The sequence below is a fragment of the Geotrypetes seraphini genome, chromosome 2, assembly GCF_902459505.1.
Source record: "Geotrypetes seraphini chromosome 2, aGeoSer1.1, whole genome shotgun sequence".
In the NCBI taxonomy this organism is placed as follows: Eukaryota; Metazoa; Chordata; class Amphibia; order Gymnophiona; family Dermophiidae; genus Geotrypetes; species Geotrypetes seraphini.
The window spans coordinates 176,230,819-176,256,904 of record NC_047085.1 but is presented as its reverse complement, the minus strand read 5'-3'; the positions used below and the strand labels follow the sequence as shown (position 1 = coordinate 176,256,904).

Below are 26,086 nucleotides of genomic sequence, written 5' to 3'. Positions count from 1 at the left end.
AGGAGAAAGAGATGTACGGGTCAGTTGTCTAGATACTTCAGGAACAGGTATGTTTTTAGGCGCTTCCTGAATTCCTCATAAGTAGTGGGCAAAAGCAATTGTTCTAGATCTTTGCCTCATAATGCTGCTTGATGTGAGAGAAGGTGTTCATGGTGTTTTTTCAGTTTACATTCTCTAACTGGGGAGGAAGCGAAGTTCGAGTGTAAGCTTCTCTTGTGTCTGTTGGCTGAGAAGGAGAAAAGGTCAGTTATGTATTTAGGGGCTAGTCCGTATAGTACTTTAAAGCAGAGGCAGGCAAACTTAAACTTTACGCGTGCTTCCATCGGTAGCCAATGCAACTGCCGGTAGTGATGGATTGTATGAAGCACAAATAAGGTGCTCATTGAAAACTTTCAGGCATTTTCCTCCACATTGGGTTAACATAAATGATAGATAGATAGATAGATAGATAGATAGATAGATAGATAGATAGATAGATAGATAGATAGATATAGATATAGATATAAATCTGATAGTAATATTCACATTGAGCATTTAGACTGGTGGGATTCTTGTTGTATTTGATCTTTAACATGTGACATCCTTTTTTCCTAGTAGGAGGCATATTGATATTCTTTGAACATAGTGTATTAGGGTCTTGGTATTTGTCAGTGCTGTTTTGATATGGCAAGTTGCTATATAGGTTTGGAATATATCCTTTTTGTTGGGTTTTGTAGTTGTGTAGAATTTGTCACTGAGGTGACTCCAGAATTTATTTCATTTATTAAATTTAGCAAATAGTAAGACTTCAAAACTCAAAGCAGCTACAGAGCAACAATATAATGCATAACGTTTCATTACCACCCAGTCAGCATATGGAAATATAGCATTCAAACATTAATAAATACTGTCACTTGCAAATACTTCAATGATCTTCATATCTCAATTCTTTGCATTAATTATTACTTATCCTGAAGTTCTCTTAAAAATAAAACTTAAAAACCAGTCCAAACTTATCTGGGTGATAAAGCTGCCATCCATTCATTAAGGACTCATCGAACCCAACTCCTTCAACCTGAAAAGGTCCTTGTTTCATGGGTCATTCTCACTTCCTCAAGGTAAGAAACTTAATTTGAGCTCCTCCAGTACTCCCATCGGGATAAACCCTTGACTTCAACTCTTCAGGTATGTAAATGCCACATTGAAAAAACATTATTAGTATGGTCTCTAAAGGTATATCTTCATGGATACTTTCTAAAGTTTATAAACCTCATTAGTGTCGGCTGCATGAAAACAAACTTTCTTCCATACAGACGAGTGACACGCTGAGATTGATAGTGCAATTTTCTTTATTAACTCATGTAGTATAAATAGTCATACTCTTCTCAGTCTACGTGGGTGGGGACAGCATGAGCTGTATGGCATAAGGTATTTATTTATTTATCTATTTATACTTGTTAAGGTTTTATAAAATGCTATTGAGTTATTTAAAAGTGTATTTAAAAGTATATTTATTGCTTCTTATAATACTTGAATTGCTGTTTGCACTTTATAGGGGGACTTTCCTTGATAAAGCCCGATTAGGGCGAAACATAGTTTCTGTGTCGGAGTGCTGTCCCCACCCGCGTAGACTGAGATGAGTATGACTATTTATACTACTTGAGTTAATAAAGAAAATTGCACTATCAATCTCAGCGTGTCACTCGTTTGTATGGAAGAAAGTTTGTTTTCATGCAGCCGACACTAATGAGGTTTATAAACTTTAGAAAGTATCCATGAAGATACCTTTAGAGACCATATATACAAATAATATTTATTGAAACACTGGGTGTCTTGACATACTATTTGGAGTTATTTGGCCTGTACTATACATTGAAAAAACGGCATCTTGACATTAAATAGATAAATAAAAACTCCAGAGCCCTCATGTCATTCTTTCACCTACCAATAAAATCTTCATCCTAAGTTTATTACCTCATAGGTAAAACCTATCAATCAAACAATGCTCAATAGAAATATTCAATAAAAACAGAACCAATCAGTTTCTCAATTTAGACCCATAGGTTGAGCTATCTGTAAAACAAAAATCCAACTTTGCTCTCGCTATTGTAGCAATAATCTATGATCACCTCTAATCTCAGGAAAAATATGATCAGGAATAAAACATCTCAAATCCTCATAAATATGACTATTATCTAAACAGTGTTCTACTACTGAAGTCCCTTGCTTCAGTCTCCATATTGCACTTTGATGCTCTAATATGCATTATTTTAAATTGACAAGATGTTTCACCCACATATATTTTTTGACATGTAAACCACAAAGGTTGTCTCACAAGAGTATTGTAGTTTGTAACTTCCACATTCACAGGGTTTATAAATTCATCTAAAGTTAAAGTAATGTCACAAATGGAACAATACTGACATGGAAAATATCCCACTACAGAAGGTGCCTCTCTAATTGATATTAATTTTGCAATTCAATAATTGGGAAATCAACTATCGAGGATTATAACAAAATATTGGGGAGTGGTATTTACCCTCCTGACTTTTGAAGAGTCTGAATAGAATTTCATTTTTTTAAAAATCAGGGATATCATTTAAAAGAACAGTTATGTCCTTCTCTATTGAGATCAAATAGAGAGGCACCTTCTATGATGGGACATTTTTCAAGTCAGCATTGTTCCATTTGTAAAGACAGATTAGGTTCAAATCTTGATAATCTTCTTTCTTGTAGAGGTATCTACTAGTCCTGAAGGCTAGGGTTATGCAACTGAACCTACAAGTTGATTACAGAATTCTGTCTATCATCTTTGCACTCTGCCTCCTTCCCAGGCAGCTGCTCCTGCCCTCTCAGTTTATACAAAAATCAATCAATGAGCATTGCAATGACAGACATACCTGGAAGGAAGAAAACGGGGAAAAATCCCTGACACTACAATTCTGGTCTTCTCTCTAACAAACATATCGATGAACATTATAACATTCAAGTAACTGATCAAAACAGATACTGAAACTATGTGAAATCCATACTAATATTATATCAAGTATGCTATCAAGCAGAGACAGATCAGACTTTACTTTTTTCTGTGATGTGGGTTTTTTGTTCAGCTTATCTGAGAGACAGAGAAGTCTCTAAAGCTAGACTGATCCTAAGGTAGAAGGCAGGTGAAGTCCACTTACAGGGTGGGACTTCAGGACTACTAGATACATCTACAAGAAAGAAAATTATTGAGGTAAGAACCTAATCTTTCTTTCTAGTGCAATGTGTCTAGTAGTCCTGAAAGCTAGAGATGCTTGAAACTGCTTTCAAAATGGAGGACCCGAAAGCGGTGTCTTTCCTTGCTATTACATCTATTCTGTAGAACCTAGTAAAGGTATGAAGGGTAGACCATGTAGCTGCTCTACAGATTTCCTCAGGTGAAACCACCCGAGTCTCCACCCTTGAGGTAGCAACTTCTCAGGTGGAGTGCGGTTTTAATGTGATTGTTGGCTGCTTACCGCAACCCACATACATGGAAGAAATGGCCATTTTAATCCATCTGGAAATTTAAGCCTTAGACGCAAGCCCCCCTTTCTTAGCATGACTATCAGAGCAAAAAGATAATCTGATATGCAAAACTCATTGATAACTTCGAGGTACCAGAGAAGCACTTGCTTGACATCCAGCAAATACTGTATAATGCTTTATCCTTTTTCTTAGACCCTCTAGAGCAGGGATCTCAAAGTTCCTCCTTGAGGGCCGCAATCCAGTCGGGTTTCCGGATTTCTCCAATAAATATGCATTGAAAGCAGTGCATGCACACAGATCTCATGCATATTCATGCTTGCAGAATGTTGTTAATCACCTGACAGGCTACACCTGACCAGAAGAGGGAAGAATGTCCTTGGACACCGCCTAGCCCGCCTACTCCACAGGGCTTTAAACTAGGTAAGTCGGGGGAGGGTACAGGCACAAACAACATACCTGGTGAACTAAACTGCCAATACATTTTTGAGGCTGAGGAAAGTAGTTACCGAAATTCTAGGTCTGGGTCAGGGGTAAGTGCACACACTTTCGAGTCGGGAGTAGGGTCACATCATATTTATGGGTCACAATGTAATTCCAGGTCTAGGGGGAGTACACACTGTAGTTCTGGGTATATGGGGAGTACACATTGTGGTTCTGGGCCTCAGGAAAGCACAAATAACACAAATAATGCTAAAGGTGTTCAAATAGCTCAGGCAGGAATATCCCCACTGAGACGTAACAAAAATACAACATGGAGGGCTATGTACGTCAACGCACACAGTTTAGGAAACAAGATCCTGGAATTGGAAACAGAAATAAGGAATGCCGACCTGGATGTGGTGGCGATATCTGAAACCTGGCTCACAGACTCCCACGGGTGGGACATGGTCATACTGGGTTACAACTTGCTTTGCCGGGACAGAGAGGGCAGGATGGGAGGAGGTGTAGCATTATATACTAAAGATGACATTAAGGTCACGAGAATCTCAGATGTCCAGTATACTGGGGAATCCCTTTGGGTTAATTTGGCCAGAGGGAAGGACAAATGCTTGTATCTTGGCGTAATTTACAGACCCCCAAGACAACAGGATGACCTGGATATGGAAATAATCGGAGATATAGAAAATATCACCTTGCGTGGGGACACAGTATTGCTAGGTGACTTCAACATGCCTGATGTGGATTGGGTTACACTTACCTCTGCTTCCGGCAGCAGCAGGAGGCTATTAAACTCTATGAAAGGAGCAAGCCTCAGGCAACTGGTGTTGGAACCGACAAGGGATCAGGCAATACTGGACCTGATACTTACCAATGGAGAAAGTGTCACAGAGGTCTCGGTGGGCGACACATTGGCCTCCAGTGACCACAATATGGTATGGTTCAATCTCAGGAAAGGTTTCACTAAATCTACTACACTAACCAAGGTCCTCAAATTCAAGGACACAAATTTCAAAGAAATGGGAGACTTCGTTCACCAGGCGCTACAAAGCCAAGAAGAAACCGATAACGTGGAAGACATGTGGTCGACTTTGAAAGCAACCATACAAGAAGCAACAAACCGCTATGTTAAATCAGTAAGTAAACGGCGAAGGAACAATAAGTCACAGTGGTTTACTGCGGAGATCTCAGACCTGATCAAGGAGAAGAAAAAAGCATTCATCTCTTACAAACAATCAGGGAAGCAGGACTCTAGAGCAGACTACCTGACCAAATCAAAAGCCGTCAAAACAGCAGTCAGGGAGGCTAAATTCCACATAGAGGAGTCTCTAGCAAAGAACATCCAGAAGGGAGATAAATCCTTCTTCAGGTATATCAGTGATAGAAGAAAAAACTCAGGTGGGATTGTACGTCTTAGGAATCCAGACGGTGACTATGTGGAAAAGGATTCGGAAAAAGCCCAACTATTAAATGAATACTTCTGCTCAGTCTTCACCCGAGAAGCGCCGGGGCTCGGCCCTCAGCTACAGACAAGGGTTGGCTTAGTTGACCCGTTTAGTAACTTTGAGTTTACGCCCAGCAGTATCTACAGTGAGCTGTCAAAGCTCAAGGTTAACAAAGCAATGGGGCCGGACAACCTGCACCCCAGGGTGCTTAGGGAGCTGAGTGATGTCTTGGCGGAGCCACTGTCCGCGCTCTTCAACCTCTCCCTTAGTACAGGCAGCGTCCCGTTGGACTGGAGGACGGCTAACGTCATTCCACTCCACAATAAAGGCTCAAAGATGGAGACAGCAAACTACAGACCAGTGAGTCTAACATCGATAGTGAGCAAACTAATGGAAACTCTAATCAAACACCAATTGGATAAGATCCTGGATGAGGAGAATCTACGGGATCCCCGACAACATGGATTTACTAAGGGGAGATCATGCCAATCTAACCTGATCAGCTTCTTTGACTGGGTGACGGGGAAGCTGGATATTGGGGAGTCCCTGGACATCGTGTACCTGGACTTTAGCAAAGCATTCGATAGCGTACCACACCGCAGGTTGCTGAGCAAGATGAGTTCTATAGGATTAGGTGACACATTGACGAAATGGGTTGGGAGCTGGCTTGGAGGTAGGCTCCAAAGGGTGGTGGTGAACGGCACCCCCTCCGAAATGACGGAGGTGATTAGTGGAGTACCACAGGGCTCAGTCTTGGGCCCAATCCTATTCAACATCTTTATAAGAGACTTGGCAGAAGGGCTTCGAGGTAAAATAAAATTATTCGCCGATGACGCCAAACTGAGTAATGTAGTGGGCAAATGCACAACAGACGAAGATTCAAGGCCCGACAACATGATGCACGACCTACTCCTACTGGAGCGATGGTCTAGGACAGTGTTTTTCAACCGCTGTTCCGCGGCACACTAGTGTGCCGCGAGATGTTGCCTGGTGTGCCGCAGGGCCGCCATCAGGGCAGTACTACCAGTCCTGCATTCAGGGGCCCGGAGCTGACAGGGGGCCCGAGGCAGGGGCGCCAGTAGCTCGCCAAGGCAAAGTGAGTCAATCACCCAGGACTCACTTTGTCTTGGCGATCTAATCTATCGAGCCGATAAGTCTTCTTCTCCCCGACGTCAATTCTGCAGTCGGAGAGGAAGTTCGGGCCAGCCAATCGCTGCCTGGCTGGGCGGAACTTCCTCTCCGATTGCAGAATTGACGTCAGGGAGAGCATGCGTCGGCGTCGGCTTTGGGGCCTGTTATCCATTGGTGGGTCCTGTTCCCCGATGGCAGCGGCAGTGGCAGTGGCTTGGGGAACGGCAGGGAGAAAGAAAGAAAGGGGGCAGGCAGGGAAACAGAAGGAAAGAAGAGAAACAGAAAAAAAGAAAGAAAGGTCAGGGAGAGAGGAAGAAAAAGTTGGGGGAGGGAATGAGGTGTGGAGGAGAGAAAGCATACAGGCTGATAGAAGGGAAGAAAGATTGGATGCACAGTCAGAAGAAGAAAGTGCAACCAGAAATCACCAGACAAGGTAGGAAAAATGATTTTATTTTAAATTTAGCAAAGTGGAGGCAGTATTACCACAGTTTTCAAAGGAATTTGCCCAAATAACTTAATAGTTAACTGGGTAAATTCCCAGAGATGAAAACTTCCCTTCACTTACTATGCACAGTTCTGAATTTATATCGGCTGTCTATATTTTACAATATGGTCACCTTTTACTAAACCGCAATAGTGGTTTTTAGCGCAGGGAGCCTATGAGCGTCAAGAGCAGCGCTGGGCATTCAGCGCAGCTTTCTGCGCTAAAAACTGCTATTGTGGTTTAATAAAAAGGATGGAGGGTATATTTGTCTATTTTTGTATGCTATAAAAACCAAATACAGAGAGAGACTGAGAGCTGTTGACGAAGAGCTACGTGTGTGTCTTTCTTCGATTCCAGCCAGAATATCAGCTTTGTGTTCAGCCAAACAGGCCCAGGTTTCGCACTGAATAAAGTATTTTATAATTTTTCACTATTCTGTTTACTTAATATTTCATAATAAAGTAATTATAAAATACTTTCTTTGTGTTTATTTGATTCCTATTCAAGAGAATTACTTTATATATAGTCAATATAGGCACAGAGTTAAATTTTTTAACATTTTCTAATGGTGGTGTGCCTCGTGATTTTTTTCATGAAACAAGTGTGCCTTTGCCCAAAAAAGGTTGAAAAACACTGGTCTAGGACATGGCAACTCAACTTCAATGCCAAAAAATGCAAAGTTATGCACCTGGGCAGCCAAAATCCATGTAAGTCTTATACCCTTAATGGCGAGATCCTAGCAAAAACGGTAGCAGAACGAGACTTGGGGGTAATCGTCAGTGAGGACATGAAGTCTGCCAATCAAGTGGAGCAGGCTTCGTCCAAGGCAAGACAAATCATGGGCTGCATACGAAGGGGTTTCGTCAGTCGTAAGGCGGAAGTCATTATGCCATTGTATAGATCCATGGTGAGGCCCCACCTGGAATACTGTGTGCAATTCTGGAGGCCGCATTATCGCAAGGATGTGCTGAGACTGGAGTCGGTGCAAAGAATGGCCACCCGGATGGTCTCGGGACTCAAGGATCTTCCATACGAAGAACGGCTTGACAAATTACAGCTATACTCGCTCGAGGAGCGCAGAGAGAGGGGAGACATGATCGAGACGTTCAAGTATCTTACGGGCCGCATCGAGGCGGAGGAAGATATCTTCTTTTTCAAGGGTCCCACGACAACAAGAGGGCATCCGTCGAAAATCAGGGGCGGGAAACTACGAGGTGACACCAGGAAATTCTTTTTCACTGAAAGAGTGGTTGATCGCTGGAATAGTCTTCCACTACAGGTGATTAAGGCCAGCAGCGTGCCTGATTTTAAGGCCAAATGGGATCGGCACATGGGATCTATTCACAGGGCAAAGGTAGGGGAGGGACTAGATGGGCTGTGGGCCCTTATCTGCCGTCTATTTCTATGTTTCTATGTTTCTATCATCTTTGAACTCTGCCTCCTTCCCAGTCAGTTGCTCCTGCCCCCTCAGTTTGTTTTCTGCAAACAAATTTCTGTTCTGTGGTTTTATTATTTCAGGTATTTTTTTCTTAGTATTCGGTTAGAGGATCGGCAGTGGCGTACTAAGGGGGGGGAGATCCGCCCGGGTACACGGCCCAAGGGGGTGCACAGCTGGCCACTCACCAGGGAATAGGCTGCCGCCGGGGAAAGGCTGCCATTTCCATCAGAAAGAAGCCGGTGCTGAGTTCTCCTTCCCTGCTTCTCTTCCCCGAGGGCTGACCAACTCTCGCTGCCCGACGTCAATTCTTATGTTGGAGGACGTTCCGGGCCAGCCAGGCAGCGATTGGCTGGCCCAGAACATCCTCTCCGACGTCAGAATTGACGTCGGACAGCTAGAGTTGGTCGGCTCGCAACTGACTGGGAAGGAAGCAGAGTTCAAAGATGATTGACAACATTCTGCAAGCAATTTGTGTTCAGATGCATAACCCTAGCATTTAGGACTACTAGACACATTGCACATGAACATTACTTTAACTTTGGATGAGTTATTTTATTTTCACTGAACTGTTCAAGTTTTGCCACTCTCCCTATTTTGGAAAGAGGCTCCCTGTGTGCTGAAAAATGTAATTTTTCTATGGAATTCTTCAAATTTCATACTGCCATGCATTTCAGTGGGAGATAAACTCTCCCTCTAACTGATATGTTTAATAGCTTGCACACAGTGTCAGAAAATCAAGGTCACTTTTAATAGCATCATCTATTATAAAAAAGCCCTGAAAAATCCATGCATATGCATGGTTTTCACTTCCTTCCTTGTTCTTTAAAAATCACACATTTCATCCTGGCAATCAACACAATCACCTTCTAGAGAGCAGATACAAAAGGCAGACAGCAAAATGCTCTAGTAAGGAAGACCTCATAGATAGCAGAAATGCAATGAAAGTCAATACATAATTAATGGAGGTAGATCATTAGAAAAATACTCACAACATTAATAGTGTCTGTGCTAGAAACCTGAAGCAAGTTTGGTTGATGGTAACTCGTTGAGAGGGCCTGAGATTCCAATGTACTTGAGTCTTGTAACTGCTGCACAGCAGGAAACTGGCTTTGTTGGCTGAAGCTATCTGATACTGTAAAACCTACCAAAAAAAGCAAGAATTAGAAGTCTAAAATAACTTACAGTAGATGAGTTTTATTATAATTAAAACCCTATCAACCAAAAGGACTCAAAAAGGGATTTTTTTTTTAAAGCTGATTTATTCCGTGCTTAAGTAAAATATTCAAACACAACAAGCCATCTGTACATGCTGTTCTCTACCTTTAGCTAGAAGAGATCCAAGCTTCTTGATCTATGTGTAGACTGATTAATGTTTTTTTTCCCCAAAAAATGAGTTCATTTTTTAAAAACAACTTATCACAATTTTTTTTTTACTTATCATTTATGCTAACATTTAAAAATTCTTAATACTTCAACATAAAGGCCCTGATTCTCCAAAAGTGCGTCCCGATTTTAGGCAGCTGTAGGTGTCCTACAGCTGTCTAATCAGCCAATCGGGATGCACGTTTTTTTAAAAAAATGCTCCCCAGGCAGGCCTGAAGGCGCCTCCGGGAGCCTAGTGAGACCCGCAAGATGCCTAAGCTCACCTAAGGGCTTTAGGCGGGCCTTAGGCGAACCTAGGCGGCCCTACGCGTCTCCATAGTAGAGGAAGAAACGCTTAAAATGTAGGCCAGCAAAATGCTGGTCTACATTGTAAGTAGACGCAGCCGCTATACTTATTGCGGCAAGGGATCTCTCTGCCGCTATAAGTATAGCGGGCCACAGCCTGTCCGATCGCTGGCAGGAGGGTGCCCAAACCCTCCTGCCAGAAGATGCCCTCCCCTCTGACACTACCGACCGCCCCCCCCCCCCGACACTACCAACCGCCCCCCCCAACATTACCGATCTCCCTCCCACCCCGACACTACCGATCGCTGGCAGGAGGGTGCCCAATCCCTCCTGCCCGAAGACGCACCCCCCCCCCCCCCCGACAATATCGATCGCTGGCAGGAAGGTGCCCAATCCCTCCTGCCCGAAGACGCACCCTCCCCCCCACCGGCGCTAACAACCCCCAAACCTCCACCCCACCAAACGAACCTGTTCTTCAGGCCAGACGGTTCTTGCCTGTCCAGCCGGTAGGCCTGCCTCGTCGAAATGAGGCGGGCCCGCCCCTTCCCGGCCCATCCCGCCGAAGCCTAAGGCCTGATTGGCCCAGGCTCTAGAAGCCTGGACCAATCAGGCCTTAGGCATAGCGGGTCCGCCCATCCCCACTTAATCTAAGGCCTGATTGGCCAATCAGACCTTAGACTTAGTGGGGATGGGCGGACCCGCTATGCCTAAGGCCTGATTGGTCCAGGCTTCTAGAGCCTGGGCCAATCAGGCCTTAGGCTTCGGCGGGATGGGCCGGGAAGGGGCGGGCACGCCTCATTTCGATGAGGCGGGCCTACCAGCTGGACGGGCAAGAACCGTCTGGCCTGAAGAACAGGTTCGTTTGGTGGGCTGGAGGTTTGGGGGTTGTTAGCGCCGGGGGTGTGTGCATCTTCAGGCAGGAGGGATTGGGCACCCTCCTGCCAGCGATCGATATTGTCGGGGGGGAAGGGTGCGTCTTCGGGCAGGAGGGATTGGGCACCCTCCTGCCAGCGATCCATATTGTCGGGGGGGGGGGATCTTCTGGCAGGAGGGTTTGGGCACCCTCCTGCCAGCGATCGGTAGTGTCGGGGTGGGAGGGAGATCGGTAATGTCGGGGGGGGCGGTTGGTAGTGTCGAAGGGGGGCGGTCGGTAATGTCGGAGGGGGGGCATCTTCTGGCAGGAGGGTTTGGACACCTTCCTGCCAGCGATTGGACAGGCCGCGGCCCACTATACTTATAAAGGCAGAGAGATCCCTTGCCGCGATAAGTGTAGCGGGCCGTGTCTAATCTAACCCGATTCTCTAACCAGCGTCTGTAACATGGACGCCGGTTACAGAATCGGGGTTTTAGTGTAGGCCGATTCTGAATAGGACGCCTCTCCCGGGCGTCCTATACAGAATCAGGGCCTAGGTGTCTTGCGGGCCTCGCCTTCAATATAGGCGGCCTGCCTGGGGAGCATTTTTTTTTTTTTTTTAAATGTGCATCCCGATTGGCTGATTAGACAGCTGTAGGACACCTACAGCTGCCTAAAATCGCGATGCACTTTTGGAGAATCAGGGCCCAAAACTCCACCTGTTACATATGTTCAAATAATTTGCTAAGTTATTTCTACCAGACAGTTCCATATCATTAGGTACATGCTAATCCCTTCTTCATTTGTCACCAATTAGGGGCTCATTTTCAAAAAAGATAAACATCCAAAAAATGGCATAAAGGGGCAAATAGATGGTTTTCTCAACAAACCCTTCCAATTCACTATTTTAAAATCTATATTCTAGATGGATATCTATGTTGTTCATCTGCAGTGCCCCACTAAATCTACTGACTTGAAATTCTGTTTTGCTGCAGTTTTTAAGAGAATATAGACTGCCTCTGGGGTTGTGACCCCACTGCTCCTTGTGACCCAGGGCAAGTCACTTAATCTCCCCATTGCCCCAGGTACATTAGATAGATTGTGAGCCCACAAGAACAGATATGGAAAAATGCTTGAGTACCTGAATGTAAACCACTTAGACTATAAGTGGTATATAAATACTTAAATATATATATATAAAAATATATAAATAAATATATTTTTAATGATGCAATGGGGTAAAAACAGGTTTGTCTTGAACTTGAAACTTGGAACTATGCAATATTTTGGAAGTTATATTACATTAAACTACATTTCTCGATCACAATACCTTCCAGATCGATGCGGTTTACATCATTAAGAGACTGTACATCACAGTGAAATACAAGAGAAATATCATCTTCCTTACTTTCCTAAGAATTTTTCAAAAGAGATATCTTTAAAAGTTTTTGGAAATGCATATATGAAATTGAAGAAGCAAACAAAATATGCAATTCCGAATCCCAACTAGCAGCCTGATATGTGATTGTTCGATGCAAAAATTTCTTGAAAAGACATCCTCATACTGGAGAGAACACAAACAATGAAGTTATCCTTAGTGGATGAACCGCCTTAAAAATGTAAATTGTTCAAGTAAATAACCATGTGCCTGACCATGTACGGCTTTATAACAGAGCTAGGCACCTGGGCCAATCAGGCCTTAGGATTAGTGGGGATGGGCAGACCCACTATGCCTAAGGCCTGATTGGTCCAGGCTTCTAGAGCCTTGGCCAATTAGGCCTTAGATTTAGCGGGGATGGGCCGGGAAGGGGTGGGCCCATCTCATTTCCATGAGGCGGGTCTGTCGGCTGGATGGCAGCAAGACCCGTCCAGCCGACCAACATTTAAAGGTTAGTTGGGGGAGGGAGGTTAGTTGGGGGGGGGTCGTCGTTAGCATGGAGGGTCCGGAGGGGATCTGGGGGGTTCTGGCAGGAGGAGCTGGGCATCCTCCTGCCGGCGATTACCAGTTTGGGGGGGAGAGGGGTCTGGGGGGTTCCGGCAGGAGGAGTTGGGCATCCTCCTGCCGGCAATTACCAGTTTGGGGGGGGGGTCCGGGTCCGGGGTTCTGGCAGGAGGAGTTGGGCATCCTCCTGCCGGTGATGGGACAGGCGGCCGCGGCCGCTACACTTATTGCAGCAGGGAGATCTCTTGCCGCGATAAGTATAGCGGCCGCATCTACTTACAATGTAGACCAGCAGTTTGCTGGCCTACATTTTAAGCGTCTCTTCCTCTACTAGGGAGACGCGTAGGGCCGCCTAGGTTTACCTAAGGCCCGCCTAAGGCCTTAGGGAGCTAGGCTCCCGGAGGCACCTTCAATATAGGCGGCCTGCCTGGGGAGCATTTTTTTAAAAAACGTGCATCCCGATTGGCTGATTAGACAGCTGTAGGACGCCTACAGCCGCCTAAAATCGGGACGCACTTTGTAGAATCAGGGCCAAAGTTTTGATGTTCCCTGATATTTCAAGAGCTACACAGCTTAGGAGCAAAGACTTTTTGGCTTTGAAACCCAAAGCTATTGCATTGGGAGCTACTTATTTTCTCAAGTTCCCTTGCAAATATCTTCTACATATCCAAGATAAAGATTATGTTTTCTGGGACCCATTACAATTGGAATCTTTTCTTTAGGGTAGTAAAGCCTAGTTTATTTTGTATTTCTTTTTCAGATATGGGTTCTTAGTATATGATACCGCTCTTTGATATTAAGGAAAATAAAGGGGAGGTTGGGGGGGTTTTCTCCTCCCGTATTGTTTTTCTTTTGATTTCCTATATGTCTTTAGTTTAAATTTAATGAATGATGCCTCTCATAATTGGTGGGCTAGATGAAATTTCCATGGTTTAAGTACTTTAAACATTTTATTGTAATTTCTTTATTATTGTATTTAAGTGATCCATGTCTTTACTTTGTTTGTAACATTGTAAGAAATATTTTTCAATAAAAAGGAAAATTTCCAAATATAATGGATCAAAAAATATAAAAGATTTGGCCCCAGATCCAACCAAACATTTACAAGTATTGCTGAAAATGAGTGGTTTGCCCCAAACAAGCTGTTTAACAGGTCAGCAACTGTTTCTGGCCAGTTAAATCATTTTGAATATTAACCAGTGTATGTATTGCAAATAAATTCATATTTTACTTTTTAGTGTTTTCTATTCCTACTTCAATCTTTTTCCTTAAGATTACTTCCTCATAATCCAGCCTCTTTCTTTCTGAACCTTTTTTATTCTTTTGCCTTAAATCTGCTTCTCTACTACATTTCTCAAGCTCTATTTTTGGTCTCATAGGTGCTTTTGTTGCTAAGGTGCCCTCTATGGGGGTTCATAGTCTTAAGAACGCGAGACAGACACGCACCGACAAACGAACGCCGACAATTCAGCGCAGGACTTCATCATGCCGAAGAAAAATCTTCTTTTAAAGGGCTCCGACAGGGGGTGTGGAGGGGGAACTCCCCACTTTACTTAATAGTGATCGTGCTGGCGTTGGGAGGGGTTGTAACCCCACATTATACTGTAAACTCAACTTTTTCTCTATTTTTTAGGGAAAAGTTAAGTTTTCAGTATAATGTAGGGGGTTACACCCCCCACACCTTCCCCAATGCCAGCACGATCCCTATTAAGTAGAGTAGGGGGGTTCCCCCCACACCCCCGTCGGAGCCTTTTAAAAGAAGGTTTTTCTTCGGTGCAATGAAGTCCTGCGCTGAATTGTCGGCGCGCATCTGTCTCGCGCGCTCAAGACCCGTCACCCTCTATAGGAGTATAGGCAACAATATTTTTATTATGAGTTTTTAGGCATAAGTAATTTCAGCCAGTTCTTAATATATATGAAATCTTTCAACAGTTTTATTTTCCTTTCTCCTTTTCTGTATTTTTTTATCCTGACCTGCTAAATTGAGCAAGCTCACATAACACAGGTCAACAGAAGTCAACCAAAGATCAAACAGCTCCAAAAGCTAGTAAACTGGCATTTTTCTTAGAAGTCTCTTTGACCATCCATTGATCTGGAGATCAAATCAATGTCCAAATTACAAGGTGGTGTGGTATGAGCAAGTCTGAAATTTTAATGTACATTTCTGATTTTAAAAGGGGAATACATATAAATAGCCAAAAGTTTGGAAGCTGGTTCTTACACCTGCCTTTAGGCATGCACAATTGCCAGCCTGAAGGGAAAGGGGCAAAAGCCAACATCCACACTCCTTCAAATCGCCCCCACCCCTTGACACAATGAAAATCCCAGACAGTCTTTTGAAAGATTCACCCCCTCCTCCCCCGGTGCTATAGTTGCTCCAGCTATTGCAGCTCTGGGTTCAACATGACACCCATGAACCCTAGCAGTAGTTCTGCAGTACTAGCACTAGGGGGGTCTTAGGCACAATGGTGAATCCAGAGCCACAGGAGCAACTGCTCTGCTAAGAGCTGGAGGTGGGGATCAACCCTAGTGGGGATTTTGAAGTCCAAGGGTACTGTTGGGGGGATTGTTACATTGTGGGGGAATGAACCATTGGAAAGGGGCTTGTAGCATCTAGGAGAGCCTCTCCAGGGTTTTGAGAGAAAGGGACTGCTAGGGAGACTTTGATTAAGGGCTGCTACCAAAGAGTAAGAGAAATTAGAAATTGTGTTGGAGCAATGATTTTACAAAAACAGATCTGAGTAAAAACTGTACTTTTTTCCCCTATGTAAAGTTTTGTAAAATAGCTGCTGTTGCTGAATGTAGTGAGGTAACAGAAAATAAGAGATAAAAACCATATGACCTATCCAGTATATCCATCATATCAACTATCCCCTCCTCTCCCTCAGAGATCCTATGTACTTGTCCATAGCTTTCTTGAATTCAGATATTGTATTTTTCTCCACCATCTCCACTGGAAGGTTATTTCATGCATTCACCACTCATTCCATAAAGAAGTACCGTAAAACCTTGGATTGCAAGTAACTTGGTTTGCAAGTGTTTTGCAAGACAAGCAAAACATTTGATTAAATTTTAACTTGATATACAAGCAATGCCTTGCAATACAAGTACATGCAGTATACACACATCACAACTGAGCCGATGGTTCTTCTCTCTCTGACGCTGCAGGAGTGTAGTGACTGTTCTAAATGAGCGAGGTCTCGCAATACAAGTACGTATAGTATTTTGTATTGGGGTTCTGGAATGAATCATCTGAGTTTCCATTATTTCTTATGGGGAAATTCGCTTTAATATACGAGTGCTTTGGATTACAAGCATGCATCTGGAACGAATTATGCTCGCAAACTAAGGTTTTACTGTATTTCCTTAGGTTACTCCCGCGTCCATGCCCTTTCACCTTCATCCTATGCCCTTCACCTTAGAGCTTCCTTTCAGTTGAAAGACTTGCTTCCTGTGCATTTTGGACAAAGAATTATTTAAATGCTGCTATCATATCCTCCCTCTCCTGCATTTCTTCCGAAGTATACATATTGAGATCATTAAGTCTGTCTCCAAACACTACGACAAAAACTACTGACCATTTTAGTAGCTGCTCTCTGTTTGAAGGCGCAGTCTCCAGAATTCTACAAAGTACTCGAAATGGGGTCTCACCAGACTTAAAAGGGCATTATCCCCTCCTTTTCCTGCTTCCCATTCATCTTCCTACACACCCAAGCAACTTTCTGGCTTTCACTGTCACTTTTTCTAGCTGTTTGGTAAACTTAAGATCATCACTTACAATCACATCCAAGTCCCATTCCTCTGTCATACATAACAGTACTTAAACAACCTACTGTACTGCTCCCTCGAGTTTTGTAGGCCAAATGCATGGCCCTGCATTTTTGACATTAAATCTTAGCTGCCAAATTTTTAGACCATTCTTCAAGCTTTGTAGGTTCCTTCTCATGTTATCCATACAATAGGAATGTCTACCTTATTTCACAGCCCTCCTACAATATCACTTACAAAAATGTTTAAAAGTACCAGCCTAAAAACCGATCTTGCAGCACACACTTGTAACATCCATTTCCTCAGAGAGAGTTCCATTTACCACTCTTTGTTCTGTTCCATTTAACCAGTTCCTAACCCAATTAGTCGCTACAGGGATCATACCAAGGGCATTTGGTTTATTTATAAGTCACGAACACAGAACTGTATCGCAGGCTTTGCTAAAATCTAACTACACCATATCTAGTGCTCACACTTGATCCAACTCTCTGGTCGCCCAGTCTTACGTGTCCTTACTTGAATTTTATAAGAGGCTCTGCATTTTGGCAGGGGAATTGTGCATGTCCCAATTTGGATGTTAATTTCCCCTCTACATCCCATCTAAAATGGGCCTTTCAATGTTAGTTCTGATGAAAGTTTGCCTTCCTGTTGCTCTTCTGTTCTGCTTCAGTTAACCTATCAATTAATGGTCCAGTGACCACAAAATTAAGATGATGTTTTTGGTCTTTAAATGTCCAGAGCAGTAAAAATACTGGTTGAACTGGTACGCTCATCTATGTTCTCAACTGTGTTCTGTCTTCTCCACTAAAAGCAAGTCTATGTATTATTAATTTCAAGTACTTTTTAACAAAATGCTAGTGATTGGAATATACCAAATGCATCCTGTCAATTGCAGGCTCTGCACCAGTGACTTCTGCTGTTCTTGAAGTCAAGTCGTACTATGGTGACCGATTTCTATTATCTTGTTTATAATTTAGTACACAATTCATAATAGGAGCTTCCTTAAAAATCTATACAAAATAAAAATTTTGGCAAGTTGATTGCAATTGAACAGCAACAAAGTCATAATATTTTTATGTCTAACCTTGTGCTAAACTCTGCTGATCAAATGATTGTTGAGGTATAGTTTGCTGTTCAAACTGATTCATATTGTCCTGTAGTGCATGCTGCGATGTCACAAATCTGTCTGAAAAATTAAAGAAAATAAATTAGGGTAAGAAGAGGAGGGAGAAACAATGAATAAAGAGAATTCATAACAGGCACTGAAAATTACCAGCACTGTGCTAGATGTAAGATAATGCAAAAAACCAACATATTAAAATTAATTTTATAAACAGACCACAATATCCAGTCTTTGAAAATCTACTGTCCTGGTAGGAAGTTGCAGTCAGAACGTGATGTTGTCATCTCAGGACAGGATGGTGAAGGCGTGGACTTCTACAACTGTTGTGACAGGAGTAAAGTTGTGGATTGACTTATCTGGCATTTTACGGCTATGTGCAAATAGAGGGCCTTTTAAAAGAATGCTTAACATGCAACTTTTTGCAACTTTTTTTTTTATTACCTAATTAGTTAAAATCTGGAATTGCTGGCAGATTGTGTGAGCTTTACAAGGGGCAGTTAATATTTTTTTTTTGTTAGGTCTTGTTTTATTATTATGTATTTTTTTTGTAAACCGCCTAGGCTTAGGAGATGTATAAATTTTTATAATAAATATATGAATAAATTTTACTGGTATCTTCTAGCACCTGTATAAAAATGATTTTTTTTTTAACTCAGAAGCTTGCACACAATAAGATGTCTTCAATATTTTCTCCTCTTAGCATCTACCTTCTTCCTGATCCAAAGTTTGCTCAGTCAGTCCTTGACCCAGGCCAGTTTCTTCTGTGCCCACTACTTGTTGTGTTTCTAGTTCTAAGATAGCTTCATGACCTGGGCCAACGGCATCTGGCTGTTGGAGATCATCGCTTTCTATTTCCACCTGCATCTGCGTGGAAACATGAATGCTTTGCTGGTCTACTGTTGAATCATCTATTGAAGCTGCTTGTTGGTGCTGCTGGAGTTGCTGAGCAAGTTCGTACCTGAAGAGAATACAGAATTGTGCAAGATGATTGCTATATTAACTATGCAATCAAACACAAAATTCCTGGCTTGAAAATCAGGCAAAATTTTATCTATAAATAGAGAAGCACTGTGATAAACAGTTAAAATGTGTTTTGGTTTAGTGTTCTGGAAGGGATAATATCCTCAAAAAGTAAGTACCGTATTAAAATATATTTCTAATTTGAGAGAAGGCTAGAGACACCACCATTTATGCTACTCATAATCTATTCTATTTAAATATCTTAATAAAATAATTGCTTTTCCTCTATTTATTTGTAGCTCATTAACACCCCTCCCCCTTTTACAAAGTCACACTAGCAGCTAACACTGCAGTAAATGCCCCAAAGCCCGTAGGGATTTAAAGGGCTTCGTGGCTTTATCTGTGCAGCTTTGTAAAAGAGGGAGTAAGTCTCTAAGTATATTTTTCTAATTGTTAACCACTCCAGTGTCAGTTTATAAAGTTTGTTATGATGATCTGCTGTTGTAAAACATCAGAGGAGCAGTCATTGGGAGCATTAAAAAAGCCAATGCATCATATTGGAAATAGCATACTACACTGAGATTATATGTTAGAAGCATGATTTCTCCACCCAAGTCCCTAAAATAATTTTCTATAACAAAACTCACAGATAGGGTGACCATGAAGAATATGCAGCTGTAAAAGAATCAGCTACCTGTTTCAGAATGGTGACAGGTATATCTTGGATCGTTGTCTATGCTGAGCTTTACAGGGACTGATAAGTAATACTTTTATATTTAGCTTTTCATAAAGAACAGACGGACATTTTGGCTCTAATTCTGTAAAACGCGTTTAAAGTTAAGTGCCGATTAGGTAAGTGCCTAAGTTAGGTATCCTTTGTAGAATCGCGCTTAGCGGAGTTCAGCACTGTTTGGGCGTCAAACTTTTTAGGTGTCCTTTAGAGAATCATGTTTTAGGTGAGATTTAGACATCTAAACAATGTCCTTAATGTTATAATATTTTATTATTATGTTATTAGAATGGCAATTTTATGCTGTTTTTCATTATAATTGTAATACTGGGAGTTGGATCTGTTTAATGCTTTTATTTATTTCTCTTCCATCAGACAGAGTAACTGGGATTCGAACCAGTAACATTAGGATAGAAGGCTGTAGGTTTAACCAGTGTGCTACAGAGTGAGCTAGCAAGCTACATAGCAATTGTAAAACTAGGTCTTATAGGCATTATAAGGAAGTTTACTTTTGAGCATAGTTTAGGCTTCAGATAGACCTGAGTTCTATGGACGGAACTTAGGCACAATTTGAATGTCCTTAATGCGATCTGCTAAATAGCTCTCTGAGTTTTTATTTTTGCTTTAATAAGTTCAAAATACACTTAATAAGTCATCACATAAACATAGCACATTAATACAAAGATATTGCATGCAAAACCTTCTATTTTTCTGGACCAACAGTAATGCTATTTGCTAATCAGAGGGAAAGATCCATTAACTGAAGCACAGCACATGAAAAAAAAACAGCTTTATGTTTCTTGCTAAAAAGCTACCCTTTTTTTCTCACTAAAGAATGATCCATTGAGGTCATTCTTAAAACAGGTGGATTCAGCAAATAAAGCACATGACAAAAATATAGATTGCATACATAACTTCATTTGCAAAAGGTTAAAAACAGATACAGACCTTCATTGCAAATGGAGGTTTGCAGCTGCACAATGGTGACCTCATTGTGAGATCATCAAGGTGCACCTGCAAGGTAGAATGCCACAATTAAAATATGTGCTGGGGGAGCTGGTTGGGATATGAACTTATGGCCTCTGGAAGAGGAGCACAGGGCTTTTACTTATTGAGCTACAGCAGCTTCTAGGCAGGTGTCTCTCACTGCTCTGTGATATGATAGCTTATCAGATCTCTAAGCTTTCATATACAATAAAGATGACAGGTATGCAGATCTGCCTCATGCATATTCATTAGGGATATCTTGAAAACCCGACTGGCTGGGGGTCCCCCAGGATAGGTTTAAGAACCACTGGAATATACAATAAGCTCACCCATGATCTTAAAGGGAAATACTGTACTCTAAACAACATGAAAAACTGTGGGAGCTGGCACAGTAATAATTACAGTTAATGCAGTCTTATCTGGTTATCTGGTTGTTTTACTTTGCCTAGAATTGGTTATGCATAGACCCAATAATTTTTTTGAGGAGATTGTTATTAATTACTAGTGAGGGGAGGGAGGACTATGCAGAAGCAGTAAATTCATTGCTGCGATTTCTTATATAGTGGTGAAGTTTCAATAGCTATGGATATTGATCCTGGAGGTGCTCACTGTACACTGGATTTATATGTTAAATAACTGGAGTAAGGTAGTCTGTTGATAAGCACAGGCACTTGTTGGATTATGGATTGTATGATTGTTTAATCCATTCAGCTACTTTGCATTGTACTTCAAAAATTCAATAAAAAAAGGTTAAAAACAAGAAAGCCTAGAATTGAATAGACTAAAAATTCTGCAGGATACAAAATACACCCTGGAATCCTTATGAATAGAAATTCCATATGTACAAGGGAAAAGGATAGTGATAGGAGTGTACTGCTATCCACCGGGCCAGAATGAATAGATATATAAGTATTAGCAAAAATTAGGGAAGTTAAACTGGGTAACACAATAATAACTGGAAATTTCAATTATATCAATATTGGTAGGCTAAATGTAGGGCATGCTAGGGAGGTAAAGTTCCAAAAGATGAAATCAAGGACTGCTTTATGAAGCAGATAATTCAGGATCAGAAAAGAAGGCGAAACAATAATAATAATAATAATAACAGTTTATATACCGCAGGACCGTGAAGTTCTATGCGGTTTACAATGATTAGAAATGTTACAGATTGAGTGAATAAACAAAGTACAGATTTAGCGACAGGTGGTTCTTGCGCTTGGTTGTTAAGGACTAAGATTGAATAGGTTGGTTTCCTAAGTATTTCAGGAATAGATGTGTTTTCAGGCATTTTCTAAATTCTCCATAGGTAGTAGGCAACAACTCTACACCTAGTCCTTAGTGGAGCACATGATCTGATTCAGGAGATGGGAATAACTAGTGAGGTAATTACTTTTTCTGATGATCTGTGGAGGGGCATTTTCAAAGGACAACCTGCCCATAACATTAAAAAAAGGGTCCATCTCAGCCATTTTTAAACAGGAAATACATCAGGGTCTACTGTCTGAAAATATCTGAGTACATTCAAAATTAACATTCACTTTACTCAAATGTCCAATTTTTGAACACAAAAAAATCCAGGAACTATATTGTAATGATAGGATGCATCTCATTGAGGCAGCCAAAAAAAAAAAATCCTTGGTGAGAATTTCAGGCAATTTGTTTCTAGGCATTTAAACTAGAAGGTGGGAGTAGCATATGTCAAACAGTTCACTTCTAGTGGTCAGTAGTAAAGAAAGCAATATAAACAATAATCTTAGCAATTCACGTCTTAGCAACATGGTAGGAACTGAGATCAAAACAAAAAAAAACTATACTGTGACTGAAATGTAACTGGAAAGCAATGACTACAAACACTAGCAGTCTAAGCAACAAAGTTTGTGATTTGCAAGCCCTGATGTTAGAGGCAGACTTAGATGTTGTTGTTATCACAGAGACAAGGTTCAGTGATACCCATGAATGGGATGCAAACATACTGAGCTATAAACTATTTAGGAAGGACAGAGGTGGTCCAAAAGATGGAAGTGTAGCTATGTGAGAAACAACATCAAAGCAACTGAAACACAGAATGCCTGGGGAAAGGAAGAAGCGATACAGATTGCCTTAAAAAGAGAAAATGGAAACTCTCCACATAAGTGTTGTCTACAGACCTCTGACTCAGTCAGAGCAACTTGATAAAAATCTGGTTGCAGATATCCAAAAGTTGGGAAAGAAATGGGAGATGCTATTTCTGGGAGATTTCAACCTGCCGGATGCAGATTATAAAGTTCCATCTGTGGAATCTGAAAGAAGTAGAGAAATTTTGGATGTAGAAGGAAGTGACACCATTGGACTTAATGGCTGCTTGAGCATTTAGTTTAGAGCAATCCCCAGCTTAATTAAGCTAAAATTGCTGAAAACCAAGCTGTTTAGCTCTAAAATAAAAAAAATAAAAAAGTAGAAGTGGTTGTGGTAGAGATTCTCCGATGACTGGAATGGTACAGTCTCCAGACCTCACTGTTTGCTTACTTAGGGAGCTCTGCAGCAAACTGCATGGTGGAGATGGGCCTCCCTCTGTTGCAACCATCTGTGCAAGCGGTGGTTCATAATCAGACTTATTTACAGGCCCTGTTCTCCTCGAACCTTCAGGTCATAACCGCTACCTGAATTTTGATTCTGGATGCAAAAGATCAAGGCAGACTTGAAAGCTCTGCAATTGGAATTAACATATCTCGGGTCAGATTTAGGAAGAGAAATTAGCGAGTTGGCCATTGACTGGAAGATGCCAATGGCTGTTAACTTTAATGACATTAAATGCTGGGGGCCTAAATTCATTACAGAAACATCAGCTCCGATTCAAGGAACTCTTACAAGTGAAAACTGATGTGGCATTAATTCAGGAGACACGTTTGCTCTCTTCATATGAATACATTTGTACCCATAAGAAATATGCTACTATATATTTTGACTCTAACCATTCTAGAAAAAAGGCTGGAGGAGTAATGACTGCGTTGTCTTCCACACATACATGGAGAGTTCAAAAGATAATTAGTGATAAAGGTGGGCACTATATTATACTTGTTCTATATCTTGGGGTTCAATGTTATACCCTGATCAATGTTTATGCACCAAATGAGACCTCTTTTTGAGTTTTGGGATGGGTTAAATATTGAAGGGGTTTTGCTTCTGAGAGAAGATTTTAATGTGACCATAGATTACATTACATTAGATATTTCTATTCCGCCATTAACTTGCGGTTCAAGGCGGATTACAAAAGAGTTATAAATGGAGGTTACAATGGAAGATCATTGGTGAATTGAAGAGAAGTTAATGAGTAACAGGTAGTATCTGTGAGGCAGGAAGAAGGTGGGAGGAAGGAAGGCATTTGTGATGTTAAGAGTGTTTCAGGGATTTCTTGAAGAATATCGTTTTTATTTCTTTTCTGAACATCTTGTAGTCAGGAGTGGTTATTAGCAGGTTGGAGATTTGGTTATCTAGTTTTGCTGCTTGTGTTGCTAGGAGGCCATCATACAGTTTTTTCCGTTTGACTTCTTTGATTGGAGGGTGTGTGAATGGGGTGTGTGTTTTTCTATGTCTGGTTGAGGTAGTTTGGTTGAGGCGGTTGTTCAGGTAGATTGGGCTGTCTCCGTTTAAAGATTTAAATAGCATGCAGTAGAATTTAAATAGTATTCTTTCTTGAATTGGTAGCCAGTATGAGTTGATGTATGCTTCTGTAATCAGTGAGTAGATGAGTCCCAGAGCTGTATTTTGGATTGTTTGTAGTTGTTTAGTCATTGTTGCAGGGCAGGGGAGGTAGAGGATGTTGCAGTAATCTAGTAGACCTAGTATTAGGGATTGAACTATGAGCTGGAATTGTGGTCTTTCAAAGAATTTTCGGACTTGTCTTAGATTTCTCATCACTGCAAAATATTTCAGTATTGTTTTGTTTATTTGTGGTTGCATGGTGCAGCATCTGTCTATAGTCATTCCTAGTAGTTTTAGGGTAGTTTGAATGGGGTAGTTGATTGAGTTGATTTCTATATTGGTTATGGTTGGGACTTTGTTATTTTCAAGGAGGATGAATTTTGTTTTGTCTGGGTTGAGTTTCAGTTTGTGATCTTTCATCCAGGTCTCTACTGCTTCTAGTGTTCAGTGTAGTGTGTCTGTCATGGCGGTCTTTGGTTGATCGAAAGGTATGAGAATGGTAATGTCGTGCAATGGTGCGCCCGCACCTGGAGTACTGTGTCCAGTACTGGTCGCCGTACCTCAAGAAGGACATGGCGGTACTTGAGAGAGTCCAGAGAAGAGCAACTAAGCTAATAAAGGGAATGGGGGACCTCTCATATACTGACAGACTGAAAAAGCTGGGGCTTTTCTCGCTGGAAAAGCGACGACTTAGAGGAGACATGATAGAAACCTTCAAGATCATGAAGGGCATAGAAAAAGTGGACAGGGACAGATTTTTCAAACTATGGGGAACCACAAGTACAAGGGGGCGCTCAGAGAAATTGAAAGGGGAGAGGTTTAGAACAAACGCCAGGAAGTTCTTTTTCACCCAGAGGGTGGTGGATACATGGAACGCGCTACCGGAGGATGTGATAAGCAGAAGCACGCTACAGGGCTTCAAAGAAGGTCTGGACAGGTACCTGGAGGACAAAGGGATAGAGGGGTACAGATAAGAGTAGAGGTAAGGTTATAGGGATAGGATTAGAGGTAATTTATAAAATTTGTCAGAGACCACTGTTCAGGCAGTAGGCCTGATGGGCCGCCGCGGGAGTGGACCGCTGGGCGAGATGGACCTCTGGTCTGCCTCAGCGGAGGCAACTTCTTATGTTCTTATGTTCTAGGTTATGCCTAGATTGTCCAGGTATGTTCTGAGGGAGGCAGTGTATAGGTTGAAGAGCGTAGGGGATAGTGGGGATACTTGTGGTATGCCGCAGGGGTTGGACCAAGGTTCAGATTTTACTTTATCCGATTTTACTCTGTATGTTCTGGATTTTAGGAAGCCTTCAAACCATAAGTATACTTTATCTGAGATACCTATTGTGTACAGAATTTGCAGTAGGATGTTATGGTCTACCAGGTCAAATGCTGTGGTCAGGTCCAGTTATATGAGCAGCATTTTTTTCCCTGTGCTGAGATGTTGTCTGGCTGTGTCCATAAGGAATCCCAGTAATGTCACTATGCTGAAGTTGGTTCTGAAGCCAGACTGTGTGGGGTGAAGTATGTTGTGGTCTTCTAGATAGCTGGTAAGGAGTTTGGCTACTAGTCCTTCTGTTAGATTGACGTATAGAGGTATTGAGACAATGGGTTTGTAGTTGGATGGCTGGTCAGTTGGTCCTTTTGGGTTTTTTTGGATTGGAGTGATGATGATTTCGCTGAGGTCAGTTGGAAAAAGGCCATCTGCGAGAATGGTTTGTATCCAATGTAGAAGTAGAGTATGGAATTTTGCGTTGGAGGTTGTTAAGAGGTATGGTGGGCAGTGGTTGAAGTCACAGGATATGTGGCTGTACTTTTTGTAGAGTTTATTGAGTTCGGACCAATGTATATTGGGGATTAGGGACCATGTTCTGTCTGCTGCAGTTGATTCTTTTTCTATGGGGTAAGTTATGTGTTCAGTTAGGTGGGATGGGGTACAATTGAGGGTAGCTCTG

At 41.9% G+C, this 26,086-nt stretch overlaps 1 protein-coding gene across 2 annotated transcripts in view; it reads right to left on the bottom strand.

Moving 5' to 3' along the window:
- The window catches only part of ZNF236 (zinc finger protein 236), a 348,597-nt gene that overhangs the window by 93,753 nt on the left and 228,758 nt on the right, over positions 1 to 26,086 (bottom strand). For both annotated transcript variants that reach the window (XM_033934375.1, XM_033934376.1), the window contains exons 15-17: positions 18,487 to 18,737; positions 17,741 to 17,842; positions 9,415 to 9,566 (exon numbers count right to left, since the gene is read on the bottom strand). In XM_033934375.1, the coding sequence (XP_033790266.1) occupies positions 9,415 to 9,566; positions 17,741 to 17,842; positions 18,487 to 18,737 (505 nt within the window). The remainder of the gene's footprint in view (positions 1 to 9,414; positions 9,567 to 17,740; positions 17,843 to 18,486; positions 18,738 to 26,086) is intronic.